The sequence below is a fragment of the Podarcis cretensis genome (assembly GCF_951804945.1).
Source record: "Podarcis cretensis genome assembly, chromosome: 8".
NCBI classification, from domain to species: Eukaryota; Metazoa; Chordata; class Lepidosauria; order Squamata; family Lacertidae; genus Podarcis; species Podarcis cretensis.
Genome location: NC_137177.1, coordinates 70,820,585 through 70,839,204, shown reverse-complemented (window position 1 = coordinate 70,839,204; position 18,620 = coordinate 70,820,585). Strand labels below are relative to the sequence as shown.

General features: G+C 46.9%; 2 protein-coding genes across 6 annotated transcripts in view; one reads left to right on the top strand and one right to left on the bottom strand.

The window, feature by feature from the left end:
• Window positions 1-18,620, bottom strand: part of MEGF6 (multiple EGF like domains 6) — a 206,840-nt gene that overhangs the window by 68,629 nt on the left and 119,591 nt on the right. For all 5 annotated transcript variants that reach the window (XM_079986726.1, XM_079986725.1, XM_079986728.1 and 2 more), the window contains one exon: window positions 17,296-17,418. In XM_079986726.1, the coding sequence (XP_079842852.1) occupies window positions 17,296-17,418 (123 nt within the window). The remainder of the gene's footprint in view (window positions 1-17,295; window positions 17,419-18,620) is intronic.
• The window catches only part of MRPS16 (mitochondrial ribosomal protein S16), a 317,894-nt gene continuing 304,539 nt past the window's right edge, over window positions 5,266-18,620 (top strand). The window contains exon 1 of the mRNA XM_079987375.1: window positions 5,266-5,269. The gene's annotated coding sequence lies outside the window, so the exon portion shown is untranslated. The remainder of the gene's footprint in view (window positions 5,270-18,620) is intronic.

Below are 18,620 nucleotides of genomic sequence, written 5' to 3'. Positions count from 1 at the left end.
TATTTGTGGCTTTTCCCTCTTGCACGCTAAGCCAAGTTTTCTTCTGCAGCTCCTGGAGGCTATTTGGGGATCACAGATGATCCTGGAAGAACAGCGCACTGGAAAGCAGACACCTTTTGAGATGTTATATTGGGGATGAGGAACCTCAGGCCCTGGCGGGGAGGGGAGGGGAGGGGAGGAAATGCAACCCTCCACTCCATCAAGCCCTTGGGATGCTCCCTCCCAAGCCCTGATGCGAGCCCTCCTTGGATGTTTTTTTGCCTGTCTGGAATGTATTCTTGAACTCAGAGTACATCCTTTTCCCTAGATGGAGAGTGGTGGGGGTTTTTTTGGGGGGGGGCTGTATAAAACTTGTCGTTTAGTCGTGTCCGACTCTTCGTGACCCCATGGACCAGAGCACGCCAGGCCCTCCTGTCTTTCACTGCCTCCCGCAGTTTGGTCAAATTCATGCTGGTAGCTTCGAGAACACTGTCCAACCATCTCGTCCTCTGTTGTCCCCTTCTCCTTGTGCCCTCAGTCTTTCCCAACATCAAGGTCTTTTCCAGGGAGTCTTCTCTTCGCATGAGGTGGCCAAAGTACTGGAGCCTCAGCTTCACGATCTGTCCTTCCAGTGAGCACTCAGGGCTGATTTCCTTCAGAATGGATAGGTTTGATCTTCTTGCAGTCCACGGGACTCTCAAGAGTCTCCTCCAGCACCATAATTCAAAAGCATCAATTCTTCGACAATCAGTCTTCTTTGTGGTCCAGCTCTCACTTCCATACATCACTACTGGGAAAACCATAGTTTTAACTATACAGACCTTTGTTGGCAAGGTTCTAGCTATCTATCCAGCAGCTAACAGTGCAGTTTGATCAACCCAGGAGCAACTTATGAATGGTTTGATTCCACTACACTCTCCTCCTCCTCCTCCTCATTCACATTTCAGGCTCCACTCTGCTCAACCCAGAAGGAGCACTTACAGATTTGATGTTGGTAGATGGAGAGCTCACAGGCTCAAAAGAGCTGAAGCAGAGGGAGAACACAGCCATCGTGCTTAGTAACCAGTGTCAGAAACTCAGTCTATAAGCTAGGCACCAAATGGCTCCTTAAACCAGTTGCCATTTTGGGGCTAGATGGTTTGAAATTCCTATTTTTCTCCAACACGACTTTTTGGTTCCTGAAATTCGTTCTGACTGCGCAGTGAAAATATAATAGAAAGAATTCGACAGGATGTGTTGATAGGGTGCGAAAGCAGCCAAGAGCTAAATATCGCCAGGCACGCGCCTCCAGATGGTGGAGATGTCAGGTGCCATCCTGGCACCCGGGCATCTTCACTTGGTTGCACGTGGCCAAAAGCCAGGTGCAAAATCCACCTGGCAATTTTCGCATGCTGTTAGTAACCAGCAGAAATCTTCTCCTCCATGAATTGGTCTTTTAAAGCCATCTATCCGAGGAAAGTATCGTGAATAAGAACAATAAAAGAGCCAGGCTGCTGGATCATGGCAAAGGCCCATCTAGTCCAGCCCCCTGTTCTCACAGTGGTCAAGCAGATGCCTATCAGGTTTAAGGTGCTGGTTTTAACCTTCAAAGCCCTATACAGCCGAGAACCCTCGTACCTACGGGACTGCCTCTCCTGGTATGTCCCATGGAGGACCTTACAGTCTTCAAACAAAAACATCTTGGAGATCCCAGGCCACAGGGAGGTTAGGCTGGCCTCAACCAGAGCCAGGGCTTTTTTGGCTGTGGCCCTGGTCTGGTGGAACGCTCTGTCACAAGAGACTAGGGCCCTGTGGGACCTGACATCTTTCCTCAGGGCCTGCAAGACAGTGCTGTTCCGCCTGGCCTTTGGTCAAGGCACAATCTGACCCCCTCCTTTGGTAATCCTCACAGAACTCTAGCCCAATGGTTGCCATTAATTTGATTTTGAACTGATTTTAAAATGAATTGATTTTATAATGTTGTGTTACTTTTATTGTTGTTAGCTGCTCTGAGCCCGGCTTTGGCTGGGGAGTGCAGGATATAAATACAATATTTTTATTTTATATTATTATTATTATTATTATTATTATTATTATTATTATTGGAAACCCGCAAGCAGGATCCAAGCACAAGAGCATTCTCCTCTCCTGTGGTTTCCAGCAACTGGTACCCGGAGGCATACTGCCTCTGACAGTGGAGAAAGAAGACAGCCATCACTGGCAGCCTCACCTCCGTGAATTTGTCCAGCCATCTAAAGCTCTCCAGGCTGGTTGCCATCATGGCATCTTGTGGGAGTGAGTTCCACATTTTTACTAGGCCCTGGATGAAGAAGTACATCCTTTTGTCTGTCTTCAATCTCCCAACAATCAGATTTGTTGGATTTCCACAAGTTCAATATTATGATAGAAGAAGGAAAAAACATCTCCCTATCAGCTTTCATACCGAACATGTATAGTTGTATACAGCTTTATAACACTCCTTCATAAATTATAGCAAGGCCAACTTCTCTGTATGTAAACAGGATTTGTCATAGCTCATTTGGGTGAAGGGGATTTCCTGTTCCCTCTACATCATTTTTGTTCTGAAGGGCTCCTACAGTTCCCCAACAGTTCCCAGTAATCTTGAAAATCACTCTTTGGAAAATCAGGGCAGATTTCTGAGCTGCAATTGCCCGGCTTTGGGTAAACAAGACCACCTTCTTCAGCTCAAAGGGCATTCTGTGTCTCTGCAGAATTTCATTTTAAATCCTAAATTGGAGGAGGACTTCTCTAGGGTACAGTGCCCAGTTCTCAATACCTCAGAGCGTTACAACCTGAGCAAATCCATATTTTGACCAAAAAAATTATTCATTTTGGCAACTTTGCTAAATTATATTCTGCCCCACTCAGGAAACTGGTTGAGGGTTTTATAGAACTGTTTCCAGTAGCGCTCTGCCAAAAATTACCTTCACATATTTTCCCCCTGACGCGTTTTCCATCAGTTAATGAGAAAAGAAATTACATTCAAAAAAATATCAAGGGAGGAGGAAATTTCAGTGAGATTTTCATGTATGGGATGTGGTTTTTTTGTTCTGCTTACTTACTTACAAGGTGGTCAGGGGGAGGGGAAATCTTGAATGTCCCTTCATTCTACAAAAATCATTTTCCCTGGCATTCTGCAGGCTTGCACATTAATCCCACTTCCCGAAATCCACATGAGGTGGGCTACCCTTTAAGTGGGGGGAGGTGGAGAGGCTGCTTACTTTGTGCCTGATAGTTGCTCCCCCCCCCCTTTATTAATGCAGAGCATTGGAATGCCAAAAGGGAAGGGAAAGCAAAAAAGCAGAAGTAAACAAACTGAACTCAGGAACTCCCAGGTAAGTTCCACCCACTATTGTGCGGGCAGGTCGATCCCTCCCCTTACCTGGCCAACTCTATCCTGGCAACGTCTCCCCAGCTGGGATTAGGTAACTGGCAGAGGTAGGCGGCCACCTCCAGGTGGTCAGCCTGGGGGGGGGGCGAATCCAGGCTGTACTGCCGGGAGCCGCATGGGATTGTGGGGGCTGCACATGACCACACAAAAGGCGCTCCCCATATGATGTGGGGAGCGGTCATTAACACAGCACTTGTTTTAAATGCTAGAGAGAGCAGCATTTGGCCGTCATGCCCCTTACTTACAATGAGTAGGCCTAATGTTGAGTATAACACACTGCTTAGGTCAGGCATGGGGAACTTAAGAGTCAGAGAATTGTAGGGTTGGAAGGCACCCAGAAGATCAACTAGTCCTGCAATGTAGGAATAGACAACTGTCCCACAGGGGGATCGAACCTGCGACCCTGGGGTTATCAGCACTATGCTCTTGCCAACTGAGCTATTCAGCTGTGACTCTTCTCTTCTCATTTCATTTATTATATTTCTATGCTGCTTCTCCCTCACACAAATTGGCACACAAACAATAAACAATGATAACATAATAAAACCTCAAGATTTCAACATAAATCACGAAGAACAATTAACAAATAATCAGCAAAACAAATCGCCAGTAAAACAACCACCTTCTAAAAAACGCTATCGACAAGATTAAAACATAAGCTAAACAGCGCAACCACAACAAAAAGTCATATTCTAAGACTCACAAAACACTACAGGATTTGTAATCCACAAAAGACTATAAACAGCATTAGCAAACTAACAACCAAAAACAATAAGCAACTATTTTACTTTTAAAAGACAACTGAAGGGGGCCCTGTTTAGGGAAGTTTTTAAAGTTTGATGCTGTATTGTTTTTAATATTTGGTTGGAAGCCGCCCAGAGTGGCTGGGGAAACCCAGCCAGATGGGCGGGGTATTATTATTAATTATTATTATTATTATTATTAAAATAAGCACTGCTGAATGCACACACTCTCTCTTCCAACCCCCATGACTCATAATCTTTCACTCAACTCATCCGAAGACACATACACATAATGCCCATGACAGTAACTCCATTTTGAAGGCTTCAGAAACTTCTATGGCTGGAGGTTGGGGCAGGGCAGGTGGGGAAACAACAACAACAACAACAAAAAAAAAAAAAAAAACCAGGTGAGGGAAGCTCATCAGGTCTCAAACCCTCGGTGAGTTAGGGACTTCCACGGTGTTATGTACTGAGTTGAACAGGATCCAAAATGCAGCAGTCTGATTGGTCCTAGAACAATAGGATTCAGAATGCAGCAGTCGGATTGGTACTAGAACAATAGAATTCAGAATGCAGCAGTCTGATTGGTCCGCAGGAGGCACCCATTCCAGCTCCAGGTGGAAGTGAATCCGCAACCTGATTGGCCTACAGGAGAATCCCGGAATTAGCCAATCACATGGGGCCCATTGTGTAAATAATGTATATAAAGCAGACATTTCAGGGGAACTGGCATTCCTCACTACTATGAGCTGAATAAAGAGCATGAAATCCACATTCGACTCCAAGTATATTTCACACTGCATGAGAAGACAGTCTCAGGCAGACTGAGCAGATGAGACCAAAGATGGGCCCAACGACCAAGAAGGCAGTTTCTGCATGTGCTGTAGCAATGAGGGGCAGGTGGAGCTCATGAACCTGGAAAGCCAGCTTGTCTAGGAGAAGGAAAACCTCCACTGCTCTATGGGATATCTTTGGGAGAAGGAAAAGTTAAGGATCAAACCCTACACAAATCTGGAGTGGGTTTGATGGTTGAATAGCACCTGGTACGCCTCTTTCTGGCAACTCCTGCAGCCAAGCTGGTGCCAAAGGTATTGCTCTGCTTTCCTTTGGACCACATCAAGAGGGAGGTCTTGTCGTCTGGGCAGCCCAGGACCTTCACACATACTGCCCAGGTCTGCACCCCGGGGAGGTCACTTCAGTACTGCTAACACAGTGGTTTGATTTCACCTACAGCGCACACTCCATTGTCCCTCAAGACTGATGGATGCAACGACCAAAAACTCTCTCTCCACACACCAACCCTGTACCCAATTCAATACCCTGCACCACCAAAATGCGACTGCTGGACTCTGAGGAATGTGTGCAAATTAATTACCCATGTGCTGGGCTTGCTTTCCCTCCCCTCCCCTAAATAATTTTGCTTTCAGCTCCCACCATTCAAACTATCAAATACATTGGAATAGATATGCAGCAGCAACAGAGGCGAATGCAATTCTAGGCTGTCTCAACAGAAGTACAGAATTAATGTCATAGGCAATTGTCAGTTGCATTGAACTACCCTGGGGCTCAGTTTCACTCAAAGTAAAAGGTAAAGGTACCCCTGCCCGTACGGGCCAGTCTTGACAGACTCTGGGGTTGTGCGCCCATCTCACTTAAGAGGCCAGGGGCCAGCGCTGTCCGGAGACACTTCCGGGTCACGTGGCCAGCGTGACATCGCTGCTCTGGCGAGCCAGAGCCGCACATGGAAACGCCGTTTACCTTCCCGCTGGTAAGCGGTCCCTATTTATCTACTTGCACCCGGAGGTGCTTTCGAACTGCTAGGTTGGCAGGCGCTGGGACCGAGCAGCGGGAGCGCACCCCGCCGCAGGGATTCGAACCGCCGACCTTTCGATCGGCAAGCCCTAGGCGCTGAGGCTTTAACCCACAGCGCCACCTGCGTCCGTTCACTCAAAGTAGACTTGTTTAAATTAATGGCCCCGAGCTAGTCATAACCATTAATTTCAACGATCTGAGTAGGACTAAAATTGAGTGCAAACTTTGTGAAAAATAATTTATTAAAATGAAAGAAATACAAGTATGACTGACAATCAAAATGATTAAAAAGGTAAGCTGGATAAAAGTATATATATAAAACTGGCAGGAAGTTGTTCTCCGCACTCATGAAGAAAAGAAGCTTGTAAAATGATGTTAAATTATTCACTGCATACATGCCTTGTGTTTTGCTTTTTAATCAGCCTGAGGACAATAGGAGGGTTAGGGTAAAGGTAAAGGTAAAGGGACCCCTGGCCATTAGGTCCAGTCGTGGCTGACTCTGGGGTTGTGGCGCTCATCTCGCTTTATTGGCCGAGGGAGCCGGCGTACAGTTTCCAGGTCATGTGGCCAGCATGACTAAGCCACTTCTGGCGAACCAGAGCAGCACACGGAAACGCCGTTTACCTTCCCGCCGGAGCAGTACCTATTTATCTACTTGTACTTCATGCTTTCAAACTGCTAGGTTGGCAGGAGCAGGGACCGAGCAACGGGAGCTCTCCCCGTCGCAGGGATTCGAAACGCCAACCTTCTGATCAGCAAGCCCTAGGCTCTGTGGTTTAACGCACAGCGCCACCCGCGTCCCTGTTAGGGTATCTTCTCCCAACTAACTCATCCACTCGATTTTCTTTGACCGTCCCAAAATACAGGTTGCATGTAAGAAGAGGAATACCCTTCCCCGCCCCCCACAAGCTAATAACCCCGTTTGAACCTTATAGCTTTTCCAACTGTACATGTCGACTGCAAAGCGCTCTGTTTGCATTTGCCATACGGCGTACATTCCAGCTCGGGACAAGTAATAAGAAGCAGAAGTCATTCTCTGGCAAGGCACGCAGCAGGCCATATGCACATGTGAAACAAGACGGGGGGTTGGCAGCCCCGTCGATACAGGATGGGGAATTATACATGGCACATGTCAAGGAGGAAGAATCAAACCAATAACACAGAATTGCATTTTAATACATACCACCCACCTCAGTTGCTAGAAGCCAGGGCTAAAGTTACACTGGTGGGGGGGGGAGGTGTGGGGAGGAAGACCGGGAGCCCCAGCTTGATTTCATCGTGGCACCAACTTAGTCAAGAAACAGCTTCTGACTACGCAAGTCTCTTTTTCAAGGTGGACCTTGTCAGCACAAAAAAAAAGCTCACCACCCCCATCCCCGCCCATCAAACATAAAATAAAGGCAAAAGAATTGATTCCAGTCCTGCTAAGTTCCCTCTAGAGACAAATGCACAGAATGTTTGTGAGTCCAGGCACTCTTTCAAAGCAGCAACTTGGATTGTAAAAAAATAAATAAACTCAGAGCTGTGAACCTCACAGATTCCAAAAAAAAACCCAAACTATGGGACCCATCCAAACAAGCTCCTCATCAGAGCAGACCCACTGAAATTAACGGAACTAAGTCACACTGCATTTAAAGGCAGTTTGTTCTGTTTTCATGACTTTCCCCTCACTGTCAAGTTCCACGTTATATCCGAGTTTTCAGACAACGTTAAAAGGCACTCCTGGAAATATAGTGGGAAACGGTGGAAGTTCAGCACTCAGTTTCGTGTTACTTGAATCCAGAAATAATCTGTTTGCAAATAATATGGGAATGAGTGCTAAGCTTTTTATTTTATTCCATTAAAAATCATATACCACTTGATTGTATTAAAAAAAAAAACAACCCTCACAGTGGTTTACAGAAGGAATAAAACAATAACGTTTTGGGGGGAAACAGATAAAACAACCGTTTAAAACATTACAAAACAAAACCAAAAAGCCAGTAATAAGCCAAAAAACCACACCAGCATTCTAGGTATCTGGGAAGGTTTACCTAAACATAAATGTTTGGGGGAGGTACCAAAAAGAGTGCAGTGGTATCTCGGGTTACATACGCTTCAGGTTACAGATGCTTCAGGTTACAGACTCCGCTAACCCAGAAATAGTACCTTCGGTAAGAACTTTGCTTCAGGATGAGAACAGAAATTGTGCTCCAGTGGCGCAGCAGCAGCGGGAGGCCCCAACAGCTAAAGTGGTGTTTCAGGTTAAGAACAATTTCAGGTTAAGAACGGACCTCCGGAACGAATTAAGTTCTTAACTTGAGGTACCACTGTACAGTGAAGCGCCTGCCTGGTAGCAATAGGTAGGGAGTACCAAAGTTTAGGTGCTGCTATACTAACAGATCAATTTATTGCAAATGAAGAACAGGGATGTCACCTGTAACGGTGCCATTTCTGCAGATTTAAGCAATCATATGGGCAAACGTGGGCAAGGCACCATATGCCCCTGAGTCACGAAGGCTGGTGTGGTTGGGGAGGAGCATAATACTCAGGCCTCTGTCGGGAACCCAGTGGCAAAGAGGCTTTGGATTGGGGAGATCCAAATCTGCCTCTGCCCCTACTGAAACCCCGCTGGTGGTCGACTGATGCCGATGGAGGTTTCCACAGCTGTAACTGTAGCCTCCGATCCTGCCAGCAAGAGCTCCTCTCTAATGGTGGAAAAATGTCTCCACCCAGCCCTAAAACCCCTGCAGGAAACAGATCGGGGGGTTAGGATTTAGCTGGGTGTCTGTTGTGTACAAGAAAGACAAAACCTCTCTGTCCCTTTCTCCTCCTCCAATTACACACTGGTTTTGTTCGGTTTCCTCCAGTGAAGTGTTGTCAGAATTTTATTTTATTTTCTCTGTGGAGTTAATTAGGTGGCTTTGCTAAGAGGATGAGCCCAAGATGACCTCTGGGTTCTTTTTTGTACCCATCAGCAGCCAGGAACACTCGCCCCTTCAGAATAAACGCACAGTGACCGTGCAGATTCTGGGTGGGTGGGTGGAAAATCTAACCAGCTTCTCTCGAGTTCTGTGGTCATGCCTTTGTGCCCGTTGGGACAACAGCAAACCTCAATTCCTAAAGCACAATTCTGGAGACACTGTGCTTTAGTCAGCTTTTGCTGATGAGCCTGAAAGCTTTTGTGGTTTTTTTATGGCAGCCCAGACACATTTGGATTGGTGGCTCGTTGCCAACTTTAAACTGGAATCTTTTGTACAGTCTTTTTTCTATTATTAAGAATAAAACAAAAGCACCCCCCCTTTCTCTCAAAAATATTCCTGGCACTGCATTTGTTTACTTATTTTGCTCATTAGTTCTGCCAACTGCTTCCTAAAAATGAATTTGCACAACTGACGGTGTCTCAGGACCGAAGGGGAAACTGCTGCGTACCCAACCTATGAACTCTAAATTTTCCACTTCCAAAGAATGGGTGGCCTGGGAAATGGGAGGGTGGGAGAAAATAAGAACCCCATACCTTTGAGTTGTGATCATCACACTGAATTGGAAGTACTTCTGAATCAATGATGGCCAATTGATCAAGCAACTAATAGTTACTTCTGATAACTGAGATCCGTAAGGGGTGGAATTCCCAGGCTGCATCTTCCAACAGCAACAACAACAACTGCATCACAACACACTTTGGGCTGCAATCATCGCATTGGACTGGAAGTACAGACGACTCCCCGCTTATGTGGGGTTTATGTTCTGGGCCCCCAGACACCTAAATGAAATCGCATTAAGTGGAAAGTACCCTTTAAGCACCTTCTAAATGCCCTCTCAGCCGCCTTCTCTTCAATCCATACCAAAAAATACTGTACCCAAAATACCCATAACCAGAATTGAAGCCCTGGGGCCATATTTGTGTGTATTTCCCCCAATGTATATTGGTAGGTCACTTACACATCTGTAGGAACACTTTCCTCTAATACGTGTTGCTTGATTGAAAAACCACATTGCAAAATTCGAACATGCGCAAAATTTCAAAAGAGAGTTTTTGGTTCACATATTGGTTCGAAGAGGGCAAATAAGGTATTTCCATGTTAAAAATGTGAACCCGAGTGGTTGTTTCTCCCCCATCCTTTCCCACTGCTGCCCTCCCTCTAGGCAAGCTCCAGACTCAGAAGACCTGTCAAGAATGTTGCTTTTTTAAAAAATAATAATAATTAAAGCCACGTGATTTCAAAGATCAAGTCAGAGCAAATTCACCGTTTCCCTCAGAGTAAATATTTACACAGGCAGAGAGCTGGCTGAATGAGCCCCTTTCATGCCTGTGCAGAAGCACAAGAGAAAGGAGTCAGGGGTTCCTAGGCCCTGGGCGATTTGTATGGTGAGCCCTCCCTTCCCCAAAATCGAGCATTGCTTCTCCGATTAAGTCAAAGCTCCTAGCTTCTAGAGCTCAGTGACAGAGCATCTCCCTTGCATGCAGAAGGTCACAGATTCAATCCTGGGCAACTCCAGTTAGAGCTGGAAGAACTTCCTGCTTGAAACTCTGGGAAAGCTTTGCCATTCGGTATAGACAAGATTTGGCGAGATGGGACTGACTCAGTTTAAGGCAGCACTCTTGTGTCCCTATTTAAGCAGCTCTCAACTCTGAACCATGAGGACTGGAATCTTACTTTAAGGGAAGATTCTGCAAATCCGGGACTGACCCTGGAAAACAGGCACACTTGAAGACTCTGATCTAGTCTAGCCCCCTGCAATGCAGGGATCTCAAGCCCATCATACAGGACAGATGGCCATCCAACCTCTGCTTCAAAACCTCCAAAGGATGGAGAGTCCACCACCGCTCGCTGGAGTCCATTCTACTGCCAAACAGGCCACTGTGAGAAACATGAAGGTGGACTATATGGGCCCCTTGGTTCGATCCAACAGGACTCCTGTTGCCTTTTAGCTGTCTCGGGGGCCGTATATGTGTACACACATGTGCCAGAAGTAGGTTTCAATGTGGCCTAAGGGACTGCTAATACTTTGGAAAAATATGAAAGCTAGCCACAGTGTCTTTGGATCAGAGAGAGCAAGCTCTTTCCCCATCTGAACTTAATTCATCTCCTCTTAAAACGCGTCTGCTTCAAGCGGGTGTATAATGTCCCCATAGAACTACAGTGCGCACATTGCATCTGGCCCTGCCCCTGAAAGGTGTGAATGGACACAAGTCACTTTCCAGACACGGAAAACTTACAGAAACATATTTTTGGTTTACTGCCAAGTTGCTACAAGGTTTAGAAGCCCCTCTGCTCTCTATTTTTCTAGAAACCCCACACTGCACATACTGGCTCACCACAATGTTTTCATTCAAATGGGACGCTGTGGGGTTTTGCACCGTTCCGTCCGCCTCAAAGAGAGAAGGCAAGCATAATCCCGGAGGAAGGAATTGGCACAGCTGGAACTATCGCAGGCTCCACTAGAGCAAAGACCCTCATGTCTAGTGGCAGGGAGAGAGGGGAGGCCAACAGCAGCCTCTGGGATGGGAAGGCCAGCCCAAGACATTTTGCTGACGGAATGAGGAAATCCAAAGACGGTACCCACCTCCATGTGTTCACGATCCACTGAGAATTTCTCCCTCACAGAGGTCCTTGCAATTACTCAACAGAGCAGGAAGATCCTGCAATCTTTGTAAACTGGGAGTCTTTGGATTTGTTTGAGGCTTCCTCAAGTATGACTATGAACACTGGTGCTGAGAATCATGGGCAGAGAGAGTCCTCTTGTGCTCTGGTCCTGCCTGTGTGCTTCCTACAGACATTTGGTTGGCTACTGTGAGAACAGGATGCTGGACTAGATGGGCCATTGGCCTGATCCAGGAAGGATCTACTTATGTTCTTATATATGGTGAACCACAGAACAGCAGGCTGATGGGGTTTTTTATCTAGACCAAGAAACTTTTCTGCTACAAAAGCTACATTTTCTATCCCATGTCACTGGTACCATCCAAATTAGGACTCATCCACTTTCCCCTTGCCAGTGAATGGTTTGAGATCACATCATACATTTAAAGCACTATAATTGCACTTTAGGGACGCAGGTGGCGCTGTGGGTTAAAGCCTCAGCGCCTAGGACTTGCTGATCGAAAGGTTGGCGGTTCGAATCCCTGCGGCGGGGTGCGCTCCCGCTGCTCGGTCCCAGCGCCTGCCAACCTAGCAGTTCGAAAGCACCTCCGGGTGCAAGTAGATAAATAGGGACTGCTTACCAGTGGGAAGGTAAACGGCGTTTCCGTGTGCGGCTCTGGCTCGCCAGAGCAGCGATGTCACGCTGGCCACGTGACCCGGAAGTGTCTCCGGACAGCGCTGGCCCCTGGCCTCTTAAGTGAGATGGGCGCACAACCCCAGAGTCTGTCAAGACTGGCCCATCCGGGCAGGGGTACCTTTACCTTTTAATTGCACTTTAAGCAGTCATGCCCCCCCCCCCCCCGTCGCCAAGAATTCTGGGAGCTGCAGTTTTTGTTAAGGGTGCCAAGAGTTGTTAACAAAGCTCTATTCCCCTCTCAGAGCTACAGTTCTCTGAGTGGCTTAACAGCCAGCCTATTTTCCCAAGGAATTCAGGGAACTCTGGGCCTAATGTGCATATTAGAAAACTGAAGAAACTGTTGTAGGCACCACAGAGACCACAACCTCTTCCATTGCTCACAACAGAATGCATCAAAACATAATTTCAGCAGAAATTTCATTGGTGACCTGTGCTTTAACTGTTAAGTGTCCCTCAGCCATTTGCTGGCTACCCTCTGCTCCACAAATATCTTCAAAACCTGGAGAATCGAATGGCCTTTGTAGTAGAAGGAATCTCTTGGAATTGGAAATGAAAGCAGAGTACAGCTCATCGCTGTGGCTTGAAAACGTCTCACCGGGGCGGAAAGCATCGCTCCATTTGCTTCAAAACAAACCATTAAGAACAAAGTGAGGGTGCAGTGAAATGAATCATCCCAGAGGGAATCACTTTGTCTGAAAAAGCCTCAAGATTCCCCGTGCTTTGCCGGCCTCCCACGTGAAGTGAGCTCAAGCTGAGCCCTCGGACCACGGCTTTCCTTTCTCAAATTTCAGAGGGACGAAAGCTGATCTTGGTCAGGAGGAACCAGCCCAAAGCCAGGTGCTTGGACAAAGTCAGGGTCAACTGGGACATCCCAATACATCGCACTTGCACGTTACAACCATGGAGAAGAAAAAGCAGTGTAGCTTCTTGTTTTTACAAATCCATTGCTGCTTCCCTCCTCTGTCTAGTGGTGAGCTAAGGAAACAGGGAGAGGTTTTCCTGTCAAGAAGATAGACACCCCTGTGGACACCATGCACGGGTGTGAAAACTCTGTGGTAAATTTACAGCTCCAGGTGTTTTGTGTGTTTGTTTTTGTGTTTGTGGACTCTCCTTCCTTGGAGGCTTCTAAGCAGAGGTTGGATGACCCTCAAGGTCCCTTCCAACTCTACAATTCTATAATTCTATTATTCTCTCTCTCTCTCTCTCTCACACACACACACACACACACACACACGGGGGGGGAGGGCGAGGGGGGAGATTAAATAGACTGTTTCAGAGCTTTTCTACTCCAAAGGTCTGATCAGCTGATTGGTACCGGTTGACAGAGACTTTTAGTTCCAGAACTATGCAGTTTTTGCATGCAAAGCACCACTCACTGCCCTCTAATAGCAAACCCAAGTGATAAGTGCCAATGATACACAACCCAAACAGGGCCACCAAAAAACTGGGGGGGGGGGGGAGGTGGTCAGCATGTGTGGCAGCAAGCCAAGATTTGCAGAACCATAAAATGCAGCTGCAGTGGAACCTCTGGTTACGAACTTCATTCGTTCCGGAGGTCCGTTCTTAACCTGAAACTCTTCTTAACCTGAGGTACCATTTTAGCTAATGGGGCCTCCCACCGCTCCTGTGCCACCGCCGCGCAATTTCTGTTCTCATCCTGAGGTAAAGTTCTTAACCCGAGGTACTACTTCCGGGTTAGTGGAGTCTGTAACCCGAGGTGTTTGTAACCCGAGATACCACTGTATATTGTTTCAAAACTGAAGGGAGCCACCATGCAATACTCAAATAATAATAATCCAATTAGCTGCTGGACACCCCACCTGATTGACATGTGGAGGAAAACGTTTCGGTAGTTGGACTAGTTTGTAACACAGAGGAATTATTACCTGCCCACATGAGGGGAACTTGGTCAATTATGTGTTGTTTATGGACTAAAAACAACAATAATGAATACCGGTCCATATTCCAGTCATGGGATAAATCAGCAAATATTGGCAATTTCTGCTCCCGTTTCTGTCAGAAATAATGAGCATCACTTCTAGCCACAAAAAAAGCCTGAGGTTTCACCCTCTCTCCATCCCAGAAAGGGAGAGGCAATATCACAGTTCAATGAAACATAGGCAGAAGTACTTGTGAAAGGTGCAGAGTGGGGCTGCTAAGGGCCATGGCCTGAGGGACAGTCCTGGGGGCCAGATAGAGAAGGCTTGAGGGCCACATTTGGCTTGTGGTCCAGAGATCAGTTTAAAAAAGGTAAAGGACCCCTGGATGGTGAAGTCCAGTTAAAGGTGACTGTGGGGTTGCCATATGGGACTATGGGGTTGTTCTGTTGAAAGCCGCCCAAAGCAGCTGGGGAAACCCAGCCAGATGGGTGGGGTAGAAATTATTTATTTATTTATTATTATTATTATTATTATTATTATTATTATTATTATTATTATTATATCTTGCTTTCAGGCCAAGGGAGCCGGCGTTTGTCCATAGACAGCTTTCTGGGTCATGTGGCCAGCATGACTAAACAGCTTCTGGTGCAAGTGAACACCATGACAGAAACCAGAGTGCACGGAAATGCCATTTAACTTCCCACCGCAGCGGTACCTCGTTTTCTACTTACACTGGTATGCTTTCGAACCGCTAGGTTGGCAGGAGCTGGAACAGAGCAACGGGAGCTCACCCCGTCACGGGGATTCAAACCGCTGACCTTCTAATCGGCAAGCCCAAGAGGCTCAGTGGTTTAGGCCACAGCAGACACACCCCCCCCCACTGTGCCCCACTGTCGTATTCAAAGCAAAACTTTACAGTCTTCAACAACAACAGAACAAGAAATGATCATTTGGAGACTTCCTTGAAGTTTTTCCCTTGGCACACCTCGCAGACTTTCCATCCAAGAATATGTTTCTCTCCACAAGACCTCTAACTGGTGTTTACTTAAGAGAAGCAGGCCAAGACATGGAGCAATCAGACACACCTATTTCCCCACTAATTCTTAATTTGATGTAAGCAGGATAGAAAACAATTAAATCACTGACTCTAAACCATGGTTTGCCTCGGTGTTCATCTCTTTTGCTGTTAATTTCAATTAATTTCAATTTATTTTTATGGATATTGTGAATATTTTTTTCTTGTGAACTGCTAAGAGGCTTTGCTACAATCAAATGATATATAACTTCTGTTTAAAAAAAGGAAGAAGGAAACACTATTTGGATTCTAAGCTATGGTTAGCACAAACCATGTTGTCTCCTTCTTATTGGCAGTCCTTGGTCCTAGTGCAAGCCAAATCTATACCCATAAGCAGAATACTTGCTCTGCCTCTAACAAATGCCTATCATATCTATATTTTCTAACAATAGCCTGCAAAGAATAAGGATCTCAATGGCTGTATTCTCCCTCCACTGTCAGAGGCAGCGTACTTCTGAATACCAGTTTCTGTGGGGAGAGGGACTTCTCAGGTTAGAGAAAAGGCAAGTGATGATATGAAGGTGAGAGATGACCGGTAGAAATTTATAGAATTATGCATGGCATGGAGGAAGTAGTTAGATGTAAGTTTTTCTCCCACTCATGGAAATCCGATGAAGTTCCAGAACGGATAACCGTACATAATTAAAGTAAAAAAGGTAAAAGGAAACGGACACCTGGACGCTTACGTCCAGTCAAAGGAGACTGTGGGGTATGGCGCTCATCTTGCTTTCAGGCCGAGGGAGTTGAAGTTTGTCCATAGACAGATTTCCAGACCATGTGGTCAGCATGACTAAACCACTTCTGGCACAACAGAACGCCGTGATGGAAGCCAGAGCACATGGAAACGCCATTTGCCTTCCCACCACGATGGTGCCTATTTATCTACTTGCACTGGTGTGCTTTTGAACTGCTAGGTTGGCAGGAACTGGGACAGAGCAACAGGAGCTCACCCCTTCGCGGGGATTCAAACCGCCGACCTTCGGATCAGCAAGCCCAAGAGGCTCAGTGGTTTAGACCCAGCACCACCCACTTCCCATTTAAAAGTATGGAACTTGCTCCCACAGGAGGCAGAGATGGGCAGCAACCTAGATGGCTTTAAAAGAGGATTGGACAATTCCATGGAGGAGAGGGCTATCCCAAACTACCAGCTATGATGCCTCCATGGGCAGAGCCAGTAATGCTTCTGAATACCAGTTTCTGGAAACCACAGGAGGGGAAAGGGCTCTCGTTCTTGGATCCCGCTTGCGGGCTTCCCACAGGCATCTGGGTGGCAACTGTGAAGACAGGAGGCTATTGGCCTGATACAACAGGGTATTATGAGAGCGCTGTTGTGCTCAGATCTTGCTCATGTGCTTCCCGCTGGGGTGATTGTAAGAACAGGAAGGTGGAGCATGGCCTCCCATTGGCCTGATCCAGCAGATTCTGCTTATGATCTTACAGGCAATTGAGCTGTGAAACTGCAGTCACATGTCCAGTTACAGTGGTACCTCAGTTTAAGAACTATTCAGTTTAGGAAAGCCACTTCCGCCCTGCAGAGGAGGTGGGGTTGCGGGCTTCATGGTCCCAGCCCCTGCGCGATTGGGGGAATCCCTGGCTGTGTCACCCCCTGGTCAGCCGATCGGCTAGCTATGGGGGCGTGGCCTGCCCTATTTAATGCAGGCGCGGCCGGGAGTCTCCCTCTTTTGCCGCCTACCAGCTGTTCCTGTTTTTTGCTCCGCAAAACTGGAAGTAGTGTCTCGGTTTGCGAACTTTACCTCGGTCTAAGAACGGAAGTTGAATGGTGGAAGGGCACTGGCGATGAGAGGCCTCAGTAGGGAAAGTGTGCCCCAGTTCAAGAATGGTTTCGGTTTAATAACAGACTTCTGGAATAGATTAAGTTCGTAAACTGAGGTACCACTGTATTTGGAAGCAGGGCCATTAAACATGGTGGGACTTACTCATGAGTAAAAACCCCTAGGCTGGCTGCACCATCCTTAACTAAGCAAACCAGGTGAATCAAAGGCAGTCAATGTGATTACGTAGCATTGTTCTGCAGAGATGATTCAACACAAGAGAGCCAGATCCCTTTGGCTGACATTGTCTTCCCAGCGTGTGCTGGGCTGGATACTGGAAGTAATCAGAGGAGCTGAGATGCCGCTGAAATCCACGTCTTACCAAGACAGGTCCTGCCGTCTGTGTGCAGACGAAAGCCTGGCTTGCATTCGCAGTAATAGGACCCCAGAGTGTTCACACATCTGTGCTGGCAGCCCCCATTGTGAACTTGGCACTCGTCAACATCTGGAAAGGAAGCAAAAATGGAAACAGTCAGAGCAGCGGGCACGGTGCAAGCTAAACTCAGCATTTGTGCCAGCCAGAAGCAGGACTCCAGAGGAGCAGCCAGCCAGGCCTATGGGCCAGGCTTAGGAAGATGTTGTGGCTATTCTGGGGTGGGATTCTATCACGTATCGACAATTCAGGTTGCACAGTTAAAGTTTACTTGGTGGTCTTGCACAATGAGCCCAGTTCCTGCAAAACTGCAGTCAGGAAAGTGATGGGGAAATGCATTGGAGTCTTGTGACACTTGCTTGACACAACACTGTCTAACCTCCCCATAAACAAACCAGAACAAATGCTTAATAAACAAGGTGTCTGGAAGCACCCCATGCAGCTATGTGCTCCATCATGAAGCTACAGATGCACCTAATGAACATAGGAAGGTGCTTTGTGCCAAGTCAGACCATTGGTCCATATGGCTCCATACTGGCTACACTGACTGGCAGCAGCTCTGACCCAATTTGTACCCCATCAGCTTATGTGTGGATTGTAACCAAGGTCCCCAGCCCTGAAGCAGCTTTTCAGCTAGCTTCCACAGGAAGGACAAAAGCCCTGTACAGGCACACACTGTCACACATTCAGACAATGCATGAAGAGAGGCACAGGGCCTATGCTTGATGGTCTCGCCTCAGTGTCCCCCTCCCTGCTAGCACCAACCCCAGCCTTCAGACCTTTCCTAAGGACCAGGTGGTTCTTGGAAAGTTGTCCCAAAGGAAATGGAGCTCTTCAGCTCAGAAAAAAAAGTTCTTAAGGTATAAAACAGAAGAAGGAGGGGAGAGAGTTAGAAGACTGCTGGACTGGCTAAGTGAGAGATGGATAGGCTGGAAATTATTCTTTGCCTCGGATTTTAATCTAAGCCAGGAAAGAATTCAGGGCTCCTAAATGCTCACATTTCTTTTATAACCCCTCAAAACTCCGATCCAAACCCTGGACAAGCAGGTCTTGCTAGCGACTCTACCCAGGGTTAACCATTCAGTTTCTTCTAACCAGCAGTCTAAACAATGTAATGCAATATGCATGCAAAATTTGGAAACTGCAGATCCAAAAGTTCCCTCCACATGTGCACACACACGCGCGCACACACAGACAAACTTTGGGGTTGATTTTGTTTCAGCTCTGTGGTGTGGAAAGGGGAGACCATGAGTCTCAAGCACATTCAAGCCCAT